Here is a 15,247-nt window from a genome sequence, read left to right on the forward strand (position 1 = left end):
TCATTAGAAAGTCTCTGGTAAAACTGGTTGTACTGGTTGTTCTGGTACCCCCCCCCCCCCCCCCCAAAAAAGTAACTAAGTAACTTTTTCTTAAAGTACATTTTAAATGAACTACTTTTTACTTTTACTTAAGTACATTTTCAGATCGGTATTTTAACTTGTACTTGAGTAATATTTCATCAAGGTATTGGTACTTTTACTTGAGTACAATATTTTTGTACTTTTTCCACCTCTGGTGATGATGCAACCTCTATGTAAGGCATCTGGTCCTGTGTAATGCAACTGGTCCGACCTCCTTATGCCTACCTCATGGTTGATGACCCATGATACAGGGTACTGTCACACACTTGTATTCCACTGAGAAAATGCAGTTAGATGTAGAGCTCAGACAGCAATGCATCAGTGGAGATATAGGGGGATGGTTACAGATATTCATCCACATGAGATGGTGAGACTTCATGGCATTCTTCAGCCATGGCATGTTATTGCCCCATACACAATGCTGAAAGCCTATTTGAAAAAACTGTAAGGTGTCAGAGCTCAGCAGTTTAGCATCTTAACTGGTAAAGATAAAAAAATAATGAACAAAGGCCTTGAGCATACCTGTCAACACTCCCGTTTTTCCCGGGTTTCTCCCGTATTTCAAGGTCATCTCCCAGCACCCTCCCGTTTTCTCCCGGAAAACTCCCGTAATTTGCATGGCCATCAAACTTGATTTTAAAATCATTGATCTATTCAGGTTGCCAGATTGTGTATGAAATACACCCTACACATACACGATCACTTAGTTTCAATTTCAACCGTTTTGTCATAGGCTAAAACCTGGCAACCCAAAACCCAAATAAGGAAGCGGGTGCCGACTGCGCAGCCTGAGTCTCGTCGTAAGCAAGCGGGCTAGTTGAATGGCCTACTCCAGAACTAGCTGTTGTGAAATTGTTGGGAATTTAATTGATTAACACATCACATAAATTGTTATTGAGTGTTGATACACTGAACTTGTGCCCTCGGAACCAAATCTGACAGCAAGCAGCTTTGGAGTTTTGGAAGTAGGCTGGCTGCAGGTAGGCAGCTGGTGGACACATAACTGGCATGCGTAGCCTAAGGTAGCCTAATGGTAAGGTAAAAGGTAAAAGCAACGACCGAAATGCAGTGTTGAAACATGTGTATGAAGCTAAATGTTGACAGGTATGGCCTTGAGCATGTCTGCTCCGATTAATGCTGATGTGAAGTGATGTTAAATATAGTCAGACAGGAAAAACTTGAAATGTCACCTTCAATGCTTTGCGGTTGGAGACACTCAACTGTACAGAGAAAAACAATGTGAGGTTCCATTAAAGTTGCCCTTACAGTCCCACAGGAATCATGTGGGATCTACACATAATACCCCATAATGACAACTTTAAAAAAGTTTGCTTGGGATTTTTGCAAATTTATTACAAATAAAGCCCCGTTTATACATGGTTATTTTGAAAAACTGAGACATTTTCCTTTGTTTGTGCCCTTTGTTTACACGCAAACAGAGAATTCGCCTCTGAAAACGATTCCTTCAAAAAACTCCAGAGTGGAGATTTTGGAAAACTGTTTAACAGTTGCATGTAAACTGACAAAAACGGAGGTTTAGGCAGCCAACGTCACATTAGGCCTATGCACCAGAACTTGCACCTGCGCCAAAAGTGCAACCTATGTTTAGCCTACATTTTTATTTAGCTATGGTGATCATGGATGCATTCAGAGTTGGTGCAAACTGCAAACTCTTTTCGTCTGTTTGCAATTGCAGTTTAAAAGAGAAAGAGGAAGTGATTTGTTGCTGTTGTTGCTATTTTCGAGATTCTGATTGGCTAACATGGACTTGAGCTTCTCATTACACTGCCACCTACAGGTTGGGCATGCTCTTGATGGCATATACACGGGTTAGTGTAAACAATTTTTTTCCCTAAAAACTGGTGTGCACAATAACAATGGAGAGGGTGAAATGTCCGTTTATGGAAATATCCAGCCACATGTAAACGGGGCCTAAAAAACGAAAAAATCACTTAAGTATTCACAGCCTTTGCAATCAAGCTCAAAATTGAGCTCAGGTGCATTCTGTTTCCACTGATCATCCTTGAGATATTTCTACAGCTTAATTGGAGTCCACCTGTGGTAAATTTAGTTGATTGTATAAAGTATATATACTCTTTTGATCCCGTGAGGGAAATTTGGTCTCTGCATTTATCCCAATCCGTGAATTAGTGAAACACACGCAGCACACAGTGAACACACAGTGAGGTGAAGCACACACTAATCCCGGCGCAGTGAGCTGCCTGTAACAACAGCGGCGCTCGGGGAGCAGTGAGGGGTTAGGTGCCTTGCTCAAGGGCACTTCAGCCGTGCCTACTGGTCGGGGTTTGAACCGGCCTCCGGTTACAAGTCCGAAGCGCTAACCAGTAGGCCACGGCTGCCCCGTGACATGGAAATGATTTGGACATGATTTGGAAAGGCACACACCTGTCGGTCCCACAGTTAACAGTGCATGTCAGACCACAAAACAAGTCAAAGGAATTGTCTGTAGACCTCTGAGACAGGATAGTCTCAAGGCACAGGTCTGGGGAAAGGTACAGAAAAATGTCTGCTGCTTTAAAGGTCCCAATAAGCACAGTGGCCTCCATCATCCGTACATGGAAGAAGTTTGGAACCACCAGGACTCTTCCTAGAGCTGGCAGTCCCTCTAAACTGAGTGAACGTGGGAGAAGGGCTTTAGTTAGGGAGGTGACCAATAACCCGATGGTCATTCTGACAGAACTCCAGGGTTCCTCTGTGGAGAGAGGAGAACCATCCACAAGGATGACTATCAATGCAGCACTCCACCAATCAGGCCTGTATGGTAGAGTGGCCAGACAGAAGACACTCCTTAGTAAAAGGCACATGGCAGTCTGCATGGAGTTTGCCAAAAAGACTCTCAGACCATGAGAAACAAAATTCTCTGGTCTGATCGACAAAGATCGAAACTCTTTGGCGTGAATGCCAAATGTTATGTTTGGAGGACACCAGGCACCGCCTTACTGTATCACCTGCCCAATACCATCCCTACAATGAAGCATGGTGGTGGCAGCATCATGGTGTGGGGATGTTTTTCAGCAGCAGGAACTGGGAGACTAGTCAGAATTGAGGGAAAGATGAATGCAGCAATGTACAGAGACATCCTGGAAGAAAACCTGCTCTAGAGCGCTCTTGACCTCAAACTTGGGCGACAGTTCATCTTTCAACAGGACAATGACCCTAAGCACACAGTCAAGATATCGAAGGAGTGGCTTCAGGACAACTCTGTTAATGTCCTAGAGTGGCCCAGCCAGAGCCCAGACATGAATCCCACTGAACATCTCTAGAGGGACCTGAAATGGCTGTGCACCGATGCTCCCCATCCAACCTGATGGAACTTGAGAGGTTCTGTAAAGAGGAATGGGCGAAACTTGCCAAAGATGCCAAGCTTGTGGCTTCATATTGCAAAAGGCTGTAATATCTGCCAAAGGTGCCACAACAAAGTATTGAGCAAAGGCTGTAGTTCTTTATTTCTAATAAATTTGCAAACATTTGTTTTTTTTAAAGTTCATGTTGTTATTATGGGGTATTCTGTGTAGAATTTTGAGGGGAAAAAATAATTGAATCCATTTTGGAATAAGGCTGTAACATAACGAAATGTGGAAAAAGTGAAGCGCTCTGAATACTTTTCGTATACACTGTATGTGTTGGCTTATATGCCAATTATATCTCATAGTGTGATGACCTGTCCAGGACTCCGTTGGCCTCGCCCACCTTGTTTGCTTGTGTGTCTCTTGTGTGTCCCTCTGTTTACAGCAGGTGAATGGACCTGGGGTGGGTGATAGATCCTATGATTGACATGGGGATAAGAAGCCTGCTCTCCCCATGCTGACAGGTCCCCCTTCCTCCTCCAACTTTTGTTTTTTTTTATTTCCGTCTTGCATGACATCCTGTAGACACTTAATTGCACCACATTTTTGTATCAGCTTTCACTACACTGACTTTCTATACCTTCTTTATATTCTTTCATAAATGTACTTACCATTTGAAATCTGCATGTGGCCTCCCCTTCATATTTCCATGCTCAAGCCAGCATGTGTTAGAATAGCTATGGGTGATGATATTGAAACCAATTGATGAAAAGGAGAGTGCATGTTGAAGCTTGGCCACAACCCAGACAAATGACGCACGATCACCCATAAGTCACCGCTATAGTGATTTACAATGACGAACACTCTCCTGCCAAAAGGCCTCTGAATGGGCACCCCACTTCCTTTCCTAGCTACTGTAGATATGTGATGAGCTATGCTAGTGTTTATTTGGTTAATTCTGTCACTGCAAATAGAATCAGAGAAACCTACGTACTGCTGCTGATTTTTGGTAAGAGCTGCATTAGTTTTGAGCCAGACTAAAGGTAGCCTCACACACTCACAGTGAAATCCTCCTCAGGTTATTTAGGGGAGAACGGGGTAAATTGAGCATAGGGATAAGATGAGCCCCTTTTTTCTAGAAAATCATAAACAAATCATGTGACAGCAGGAAGAGGGAATTATTCTTTACAATATGTGGAAAGGTACAGCAAATGTGGTAAACAAATAAATAATATATATATATACGTGTGTGTGTGTGTAAAATGTTTTGCTCTCCAAGTGGATTCCATTCATGTCCAGAGTTAGGGAGATTTAAAGAAAACGTGAATTGAACAACATTCAAATGCATTACACCTCAATTGGTGCCCTTTTAAGCTATGGTGTGAGGGCTAAACAAAATCATAAATATTAGCTTGTTGTGAGAAGCATTTTCTTCCAAAATGCTGTGGGGTAAGATGAGCCACCAAGGCTCTATAAGTGGAGCCAGCTAAGTATCCTAGTACTTGTATTGCATCTGTAAGATTTTAGAGTTTGCCTTGATTTTGTGACCTCATTCTATATGGTTCCTTAGTGTTATTAACAGCTAAAGTAGGTAGAAAATTAATCGGACTTAAGTTAATTAAATGGGCTAATTCAAAGGTAAACCGGCGACAAACGTTTTATAGCCTACGCCTAAACATGTCTTGGCAAAAACAAGGGGAATTACATTTGGATGAAAGGGAAAGGGGATATAATAATTATTAACAAACTTGATAGTCCCAATAAATCTTTGCCTCGGCAGTGTATGACAAGCTGGGTGCCTATAGTCAGTCTGCATCTGCGTGCAGTGTAAACCTAGACCTCTTGAGGTGTTGCGAAAACAAGCCTGCGATGACCCGCGCGGTCGGGGTGTTGCGAGAAAGAATTTGACGTGGACTTCGGCGAGCAAAGGAAAAGCAGTAGAGAAAGCAGCGTGATTGTAAAGTAGCCTACTCGATTGCGGAAGCGTGACATAAAATGTCTAATTTGTAAATACGTTCAGTAGAGCAGCCCACATGTTGAGGGACATTGTTATGGCATGTTTCGCGACACTAGTCTGCTGAACACAAACGAAGATCCCTCTCACCTCAGCTCAAAATACCCAAAAGGTAGGCTAAGCAACAAAATCGCTCGAGATCTTGATTTCAATCTCTATCTTAATGTAGTGAAATTACGTAAGATCCAATCAGCCTAACTGGCACCTTCTCTTTATAAAGAGAAGTCCACAACACGTTAAGTAACATGGCTCAGTTGACACGTTTTTGTTTATGAATATTATGTGCATGCTTTAAAGTAAAAAAGGTCTTGGAAAGGATTTCGGAAGGATTAACTTATCTCAAACAGTTTATAACTAAGAAATGCTGCCATAGGCTAGTTTGATTTTACTCAATATACTGCCATGCCAATGTTTTGTTTGATAGAGATTATTGAACGCCATGCAGACACTCCCACACCATATCTGTGATTGACAGTTCAGTCCTATTTATTTAAACAAGAAATGTGTATCTTATTTGTATATTTGGTGATATCGTATATATTTTACATATCAAAAATATGTAAAAACATATTTGTTTTTCTCATACATAAAACACTGTATAGCCTACTTGAGTCATCTACTGTTGCTGTTGCAAATGTTGGTCATGTGCATGCAGTATGTTCAAAGCAACAGTCATGGTCACATACCTTTAGTGTTTGTAACTCATGTTGTCAGTGCTGACGTTTAGCTTTGTCTGTTCATGCATGGACGAATAGGCCTACCTGTGAACTCAACTGTTAATTTGTTGCTTTTGACTACAAGGCAGGGAGTGTCAGAGAAGAGATCTTATTGTTTACAGCACATTTTTGAAAGTGTCAGATAAACGTCTGTCCTGGTCCAATCCATGTGGATGAGAATGCATCTGAAATATTTTCTGGCATTTAATCTTTGTTTGTGTTTGATTAGAATGGACCTCTGGTTGTGGAATTCGGGATAGTTCTGATGAACAGTGTTTTCTCTAAAGATTCCACTGACTTAGTGATGCCTCTGTGAATGCCCTCTGGTTGCTATGGACTAATGGGCTTTTCCGGCACTGGTCTCCACAGTGAATTTGCGAAGTTGAGATATTCAGTTCTTTGCACAGCCACAGAAAATACAGTATAGGTCATATGACAATGTTCATTAGGTAATTGCACTCTACATGGTCAAACAAACACATTGTCAGATATGTACACATGTCTTATTGGCATGATACATTGTGTATCTCTTCTCTATGATATTAGAAGATTATTCATATGTGCACACTGAATAGTTTGTCCCTAAGTGAATCATGGGGTGTTGTTAGCCACATGTGTAGACACACATTTCAGTTTCATCTTTTCATTGATAAGCAGACATTATCAAGTGAATTTATTACCTCTCACCTCTTATGTCCTCATATCAGGTTTTATTGTCTAGTCTGATGCTGCTCTGGTGGTCCAGAGATTTGACTGCACCAAGACCTGTATGTATGAAAAGGAAATGATCACAATGATTTTTCACCAGCCTCGTTTCTTTCAGTCAGCCACAAGAGGAAGTACGATAAGTCTTGAGAATGAGTGATCTTGCTGAGGCATGTAAAGAACAGAAACAAATACAGACTTTTTTGAGGGTTCAAAAATGATCCAAAGTACTTTGAATATACAATACATTCAACAAGGGGTTGATCGAGTTGATATTTTGTTATTGTGGCTGTTTTATCTGTAGTGTATTGTGTTGTTGAGTTGATTGTTAATTTTTTATGGTTATGGTTATGGAATTTAGCAGATACTTTTGTCCAAAGTGACTTACAAAATAAAACAATACAATAGTTAAAAAATGACAGTAAACAGTTTTAAAACGTCGATGAAGGAAAATAGCAATAAATGAAAAGTATTAACAATCTTCATTGAACATGTCAGTGTACCATTAGGTAACAGATTCTCTTCCAGCACCTGCACATTTAGTAACAGTCCAATATATGACATTTATAGGCTGTGAATTCTTTGATTTTTTTCACCACTGTTAGGTGTATGTGAAGGGTTCCAGCTTTAAAGAAAGTGTAAAAATCAATATACAGCCAAATGCTTTCTATTTTCTTGACCGAATAACAGAATGGATGCACTTATGCTGTATTAAGTAAGAGAGAATGTTTTTAAAAGATTGTTGCAGAGGATTCTTGTTATGACTAATTTATTATACTTCAAGAATTCAAGGAGATTTGTTCATCATATACATAGAGATACAATGTAAAACATGTACTTATTTTCTACTATTAATTACCCATTAGCAAGCTCCTAAACGAATTTAAATTCTAATCCATATTTTTGTTATTTGTTATTTTATGTGCTGTTCCATATGCAAGTTAGCTGTATTGAGATCAGCCAATGTATTGAAATCAAATTGGATGGATGTATTAGCCTATATTATGATCATAGCATGACCATTGGGTTCTAAACATAGTCAGTATTTCTCTCCAAATCCAGCTTTAATATGTCAAAAATTTGTTGTCATGCACAATCAGAGTAACCCGTTAGATTGTTGTGGCCATATTTGTAATTGGTCTCATTGTGGCCATGGCATTTAAACAGTGGGTATGTACAGTTAGGGGAGTATACATCATAGCCTGTCTACTGTCCAGTCCCAGAGATGAGTCATATGGGGCAGAAAGGCTGTGATCTGCACAGCGGGATGTGGCCTCTCTGTCTCTCCTGTGTGGTGTCCTGTGCCTCACTTATCATGGAGCGCCAGGACCGGATGACAGGGCAGCAGGTTTCTATATTAAGGTCCTGGTTTCATGTGGCACACTCTTGGCAGGCAGTAGCACATGCGAGGAGAGCTTTCTCTGTACCTCTTTTTGACCTCTCAGGATCTGCAGAGCATATTCTCACACAGGTCAGTTTATGATGCGTAATATCATACACCTAATTTCTAACACACACACACACACACACACACACACACACACACACACACACACACAAACACACGGACACACACACACACACACACACACACACACACACACACACACAAACGGACACACACTGCACTCTCTACTACTATTATTCTCTATATCTCTGTTTCTGTCTGTCTGTCTGTCTGTCTCTCTATCTCTCTGCCTTGCTCTCTCTCGCTCGCTCACACACACAGGCACACACACACACACATACACGCACACACACAGGCACACACATACACGCACACACATACACACACACACACACACACATCCTGGGCAAGAGGACAATGTGTGGTTAATTATGGCCACACAAACAAAAAGAGTCCGGCCGATATGGTGCTTGAAACCTGGCTAGCACTTCACTTTATAGGCCTGGGCGGCGATAAGCCTGGCGGCCCGGCTATAGTGATTGCTGTTTTTGTAGTCACATAATAGAGATCTGTTCTGCCTCCTCCAGCTGGGCAGCGCTCATTGTGCTCTTCTCTATGGACACAACATTAGGCCCTATTAACTAATCTGTCAGTATCTGCTTCCAGAGACGCAAGATAAATGTCAGGTCGTGCAAGTGTAAGAAACAGATGGACTGTGTGCATCGTAAAGAAGTCCTTCTCGTGTGTATGCATACTTTTAGTACTCCAACTCAAGGACATGCTGTGCCCTCAAATGATATCAGCAAAGGACTATATATATAGTCATAAATAATCATTATATGAGTATATGTAAATGTGAAATAGGAGCCATTACACAAAGCTGTGTAAAGGGTTCAGTGGTATTAAAATGCATACAGCCTACTTAACTTACTCTATAGATAGATACACTACTCACAAAAAGTTAGGGATATGTGCTTTCGGGTTAAATTTAATGTTTCAGTACAGAAAGTACTCAAACATTGGACATGCTCATTCAAAAGTTAAGAGAAGGTCAGATTTAGTTCACCTGTAAAGGTTATAGTGGATTTTAGGTTCACCATGAAATCTCTCTTTCTTCCCTGTTCACCAATTTAGTCGTGTGGTGGTGATGTGTAAGCCAGGGGTTCTCAACCTTTTCTGATTTAAGGCCCACCTATTCATACTCGTAACAGGCCAGGGCCCATTAAAAAAGATCCCCAATTTGGGCTAGATTTTTTCTGTAGCTGATGTTTGTTTTCTTGTCTTTTGAAGTACCATAGTCAACTGGCTTACAAGCCAAAGTTGGGTGTCTTCAGATTCCACTTCAGTGTTGAAAGCTGCGCTGCCTCATGTGCCATCATTAAGCCACACTCAGCACTCTGGGCTTTGTGCTCAACATCGTCACCTCCGTTGTCAAAACCATATTTTATTTAATCCGGATTGTATTTTCACAGAACCTTAGCTGTTACTTATAAGTTTAACATGGTTACTCTAAAACCTCTCATTTCCATTATAGATTACCGGTAGTATAATATGATTATGATTATTATGATGGTGATGAGTGCTCTATGGCAGAGATAAAAGTAAATAGTAATATTTTATTTAACAAATATTTGATTTAATATTGCTCTAATTTCTGCTACTGAAAACTTTACTCTGCCCACTAGATGTCTGTTCTTGTGTGATAAAGAAAATATGTTATCAGCATGTATTGTCTGCTACAGGTATGTAGTCAGCAGACACAAACTTATCAGCTGACATCACCTTGCTTTTATGAGAAGTAAACTGTATTCAGAAAGATTGTCTGGCAAGAACCGATTTGTGTTAATAGGTGTGAACTTTGAAACTATGAAACATATAATTAGTCACCCTCAGTACACATTACCTAATGGCTTGTTTGCTTGATACACAGTAGTCTAATTTTGGCTGCCTGTGAAGCTTCTGATTCAAACTGAATTTAGCATTATGTTGTGTTAACACTGGTGGCAGCTGAATGAATTAGTAACTTTAGTGTAAGCTGATGGGATGAGCCCTGTCAGAGTGTGAGATTCTGCTGAAGGCACAGACAGCATTTCACAACCCCACCGGCGCATGACTGCTATCAGCCTCCCTCTCTGTGCATGGACCTGCCTGGACACATTGCCCCTGCAGATCTGTCAGGAATGAGGGATTTCATTGATCTAATGTTGCAATGTTTGAGCAAACTGAAGTTTCACAGATGGAAAAGGGGAGGCGGACATCTCTGAGGAATTAAATTACAGCCGCCCTCACACAGTTCTAACAACATGGCTTTGTGTACTCCAGTGTGAGGCTTCATTTATATGTCAGGGTCAAGAAGCATCCTGGACCTATTTGTCAGCATGTCATTAATAGAACATTGTAAATATTCTTTGAATGACGACATCTTAGGGTAGATGTCAGTGAGATAGGACATAACAGTAATTGTGATTCACCTGTGAGGGGTCTACTTAGCACCTGTCAAGCATGTTTCCTAAGTTAAAGTGATGCATACAACAGTGATGAGTAACATCTGGTTGTCCATATCATACTGGAAAATCTGGAAGAAAACTTAACCTTTGATATTTAAAATGTATCATAATCCTAATATTTGACATCCAATAAAGGTCTGCTCAACAAGCCCGGCCTTGTTCCTGTTCTGTTCGTTACAGTGTTGAACACTACACACATCTTCACTCAAAGTAAATATGTTCTTTGACAGATTGTTTTATTGACTCTGGAAGGGTGTGCATGGTGTGCATGTCTTGCGTGTTAAACTTGTCAGATAAGTTGGCTCTGCTATCTTCCCCAGGATTGTCAGCAGTCTCTGGTGGAGCCCGACATCCGTGAATCCATAGCTGCCTTTCCAATCCCTCTAAGAGGGTTTCTTCTGGTCATCTGCCAAGAGACAGGCTTCCTGCTTGGAGCTCTGGCCGTCTCCTTAGGAAGCAATCAACAGTCCTGAAACTTCCTGACATGCTCCCGGCATTTCCAAGCGGGTATGGCCCCATAACACCCTCCTCAGGGTCCCTTATCTACACATTGGCTGGACTCCTGTGGGTCTGAATTGGCCAAGTTGAAATCAGGCTGAATTCAAGAGCTCAGGGTTCTGATCACCAATAAGAGTTACAGTATAGGCAGCCAGTGGCACTGCAGAGAATGAATTACTTTTATGACAAACGGCCTCTGTTTCTTTACCAACTGCACTTACACATCTGTCATAAATCTGTCAACAGAGGTTAAGACTTCATATTCTAGAAATGTTTGTTCTATGAATATCAGTATGTTTACTAATGAAAATGGTTATTCAAATGGCATAACATGCAGATGGTTCAAAGGGATTAGAGATTAGATAATGTCAACATGCTGTCCAGGAATATACAGTATATTCATAATGTACATATGGCAGAAGTACATTAATGGTCAGATAAGAAAATATACTCTTTGTTTTCTCACTGAGAAAATGTACTGCTTTTCTCTGAGCACAGTGACTGCATCAGAAATTGAATTGATTGCATCAGACACTTTTTGACACATTTCCTTGGGCTTTTAGAAAAGGCAAAATACAGAAATACGGCATAATGAAATTTTTCTCGTGCGAATATCAACAGAAAAGTGACTGCAGGCTGGCATAAGGATGACACAATCAGTCTCACTTCCCATCTTATGAGAACTGAGAAGTTTCATTTCTGATGCAATCAGCCAAAAATGTATAAAACTTTTCATTGAACATGTATTGACATAAAGCCCACTGTCACTGTCACACAGTCTTTATGTCCATTCTTTGCGTGTGCCTCTGTTACAGAATGTGAGTGCATAGCTGCTCTACAGATGGCCGCTGGAGATGCTGAAACCCTCACTTACGAGGTCTTCTACCAAAATACAACCTTTCCTTCTTTTCCCTTCTCCTCCTCCTCCTCCTCCTCCTCTTCGTCTACTAAACTGCCCTCCTGCACCTACAATGAAGACTTTAAGCGCTACCTCCTCCCTGCCGTCTACAGCCTGGTGTTCGTGCTGGGCCTCCCGCTCAACTTCGTGGTCATCCTGCGCATCTGGAGGACGCGCAAGGCGCTGACCCGCAGCCAGATCTACATGCTCAACCTGGCGGTGGCCGACTTCCTGTACGTCTGCTCGCTGCCGCTGCTTATCTTCAATTACGCCAGCCACGACTACTGGCCCTTCGGCGACCTGACCTGCCGCCTGGTGCGCTTCCAGTTCTACAGCAACCTGCACGGCTCCATCTTCTTCCTCACCTGCATCAGCCTGCAGCGCTACCTGGGCATCTGCCACCCGCTGGCCACCTGGCACAAGCAGGGCGGCCGGCGGCTGGCGTGGACGGTGTGCGCCGGCGTGTGGCTGGCCGTGGCGCTCCTCTGCGTGCCCACGTTCCAGTTCGCCTCCACGGGCACGCAGCGCAACCGCACCGTCTGCTACGACCTGAGCGTGCCCGAGCGCTCGCGCCAGTACTTCCCCTATGGCATCGCCCTCACCTGCCTGGGCTTCCTGCTGCCCTTCCTGGCCGTTGTGGTGTGCTACTGCCTCATGGCGCGGGTGCTGTGCCTACGGCGGGCCGGCAGTGCCGGCGAGGCCAGCCGCGAGCAGCGGAGCAAGGCGGCGCGCATGATCGTCATCGTGGTGCTGGTGTTCGTGGTCAGCTTCTTGCCCTTCCACATCACCAAGACCATGTACCTGCTGGTGCGCATTCTGCCCCAGGCGCCCTGCCAGGTCAGGAACCTCTTCTCGGTCATCTACAAGTGCACGCGGCCCTTCGCCAGCATGAACAGCGTGCTGGACCCCATCCTCTTCTACTTCACGCAGCCGCAGTTCCGCCGCAGCACGCGCTCGCTCATGCTCAGGTTCACCACGATCCGTGACAAGAGCACGTTCGTGTGAGGAGGGGGGAGAGTGTGCCAGCCGGGGGAGAAGGGTGAAGTGAAGTCTGTGGGCTCATCTCCATGGACACAGCATTGTGACAATGGGCAGCTGATTACTGATTATTGATCCCACTGGATAAACAGAACAGGGCAGAACTAGAAACTGTTCATTTGTTGAGCTATATGCACTTAAGACTAACTTCTAACTGCTTTGGCTTCAGCATTGCTTGATAGCATGCTGTCATACCAGTAATGGCACCTGATGATGAATGCTTGTTTGCACATTGTGATTATTATGAGAACTTACCTGGAATAACCTAGATCAGTGTTTCCCAAACTTTTTTTCTGGGGACCCACTTTTTAAAAATGACAGAGTATCGCGACCCAACTCGTGTGACTGTGGTAGTTAACAAACTAGATCCTAATAGAAAGCTGTTAGCTTTCCTAAGCTATATAAGGAATAAGATAGGGGTATTACACAACATAAATTGTCACTAGGCTATGCTGGCGACCCAAATAAAATCTCCTACCCACCTGTGGGTCGCGACCCAGTCTTTGGGAACCAATGACCTAGATGACCTGAAATGTATTTGTAATATATCTGTACTAATTTTGCATGCAGGTGAACCTGTGATATGTGGTTTTATTCAGTTGTGCATCATTTGCATTACTGTAGACACCTCTCTTTCATGAACTGAAGTTTCTTAATGTTGTTAATAATCCTATCCCTATTAGGACTAATACTGTTTTTTGTTCTCATCAGTTTTTTTTGTCGTGTGTTTTTTAATGTTTTACCACTAGATGGTGCCTGTTGCACAGCAACTTGGTCTGTACTTGAATGTCCCTAGTAATGCACTTATTTCTGTTTAAACTGCATTGTTTAGTAATCGAATGAGTAGATCACAATCTAGTTGTAAAAAAGAACTACCTTGGATTACAAAATGTAACGACATAACCATATGCTAACCATAACTCATCAGTGTTAAATTTAACTGAGATGCAGGTCATAAATCTTAATGATGGAATGACAGCTTATGACTATAGGCTATAACTGATGGCATGGCTTGAGAGCAATAAAAATGTCATTTGTTTACAAATATTTATTTAATATGTCGAGTATGTGATGTAGAAACTTCAATGGCAGCAGCGAATGAGCTAATTGTTGATTGCTAGCATTGGTATGCCATTTTTTGTGCGTAACTGTGTGTATTTTGTGTGCGTCATTTACTGGCTTTTTAAGTCATGTCTGTGGGACATTTCATGCTATTCTTCTAAACGTGTTGCAGAATGTGACAACTGTGTGCGAAACCAGTGCTAGTTACCACCATAATGCCTGTAGTCTTTTATTGTGAAATATTTTCTTAGACATGACGTTGTGTGGCTTTTACTGTAGCCTACACTCACTGTAGCCTATTCAGGCGAACTCTCGTATGGCAGATAGTGTTGATGTCTATCGCTTTTAGAAATACTGATAACAGCCATACCGTGTAGGCTATGCACCACTTTTTTATGTCAATGCACACATAATACGGAATTAACGTGTTAACTGGTCGCCATCCTTTCTGGCCGTTCACTTAATAGGCTACGTCTGTGGAATGCATTAAATAAATCAATGTGTTTTTTAAAGAAAAATAAAATGTCTATGTCTGTGTGTATTTGTTCTCACTCACACTCTAGCTTTAAAATTAAGGATCCACGCAACGCCAGAGCTTTGACTAAAAAGTAGGACAAGCCACCAGTAGCATGTATCCACAAGAGTGCGCACTGTTTACTTCATTCCTTAAGGAACATCGCAATAACTCAAGAACAAAGAGCTACTTAAAACTTTGCTGTCAAAGAAAACCCACAATGGATGGCTTGTTTGTACGCAGAGAAAACGTTGAGCTTTAACACACAAATTAAGAGGAAAGTATATCTAGCCCTAAAGAACTTCTGTTATTTGACTAGCTTGCAATTTCCAGATGTCAATCAGCGCCCGAAAGTGTAAGAATCTAATTTACATTAAGAAAAGAAACTGCACATCCCTTGAAAATGTGTGTGCATGAGATATAGCCTGGCTGTCTAATGCTCCGTATCAGTTTTCTCACATCAGAAAAATCTTTTCCCCCCATACCCGAGGGGCTATG

At 42.1% G+C, this 15,247-nt stretch overlaps 1 protein-coding gene across 1 annotated transcript; it reads left to right on the plus strand.

The window, feature by feature from the left end:
* Positions 1–5,235: 5,235 nt before the first annotated feature.
* Positions 5,236–13,517, plus strand: LOC121684630 (P2Y purinoceptor 3). The gene is made up of 3 exons (XM_042064690.1): positions 5,236–5,515; positions 11,060–11,246; positions 12,053–13,517. Exon 3 carries the CDS (start codon positions 12,079–12,081, stop codon positions 13,138–13,140), a length of 1,062 nt encoding a protein of 353 aa, XP_041920624.1. The 5' UTR covers positions 5,236–5,515; positions 11,060–11,246; positions 12,053–12,078; the 3' UTR covers positions 13,141–13,517.
* The last annotated feature ends 1,730 nt before the right edge of the window (positions 13,518–15,247 follow it).

The sequence above is a fragment of the Alosa sapidissima genome, chromosome 15 (genome assembly GCF_018492685.1).
Source record: "Alosa sapidissima isolate fAloSap1 chromosome 15, fAloSap1.pri, whole genome shotgun sequence".
NCBI classification, from domain to species: domain Eukaryota; kingdom Metazoa; phylum Chordata; class Actinopteri; order Clupeiformes; family Clupeidae; genus Alosa; species Alosa sapidissima.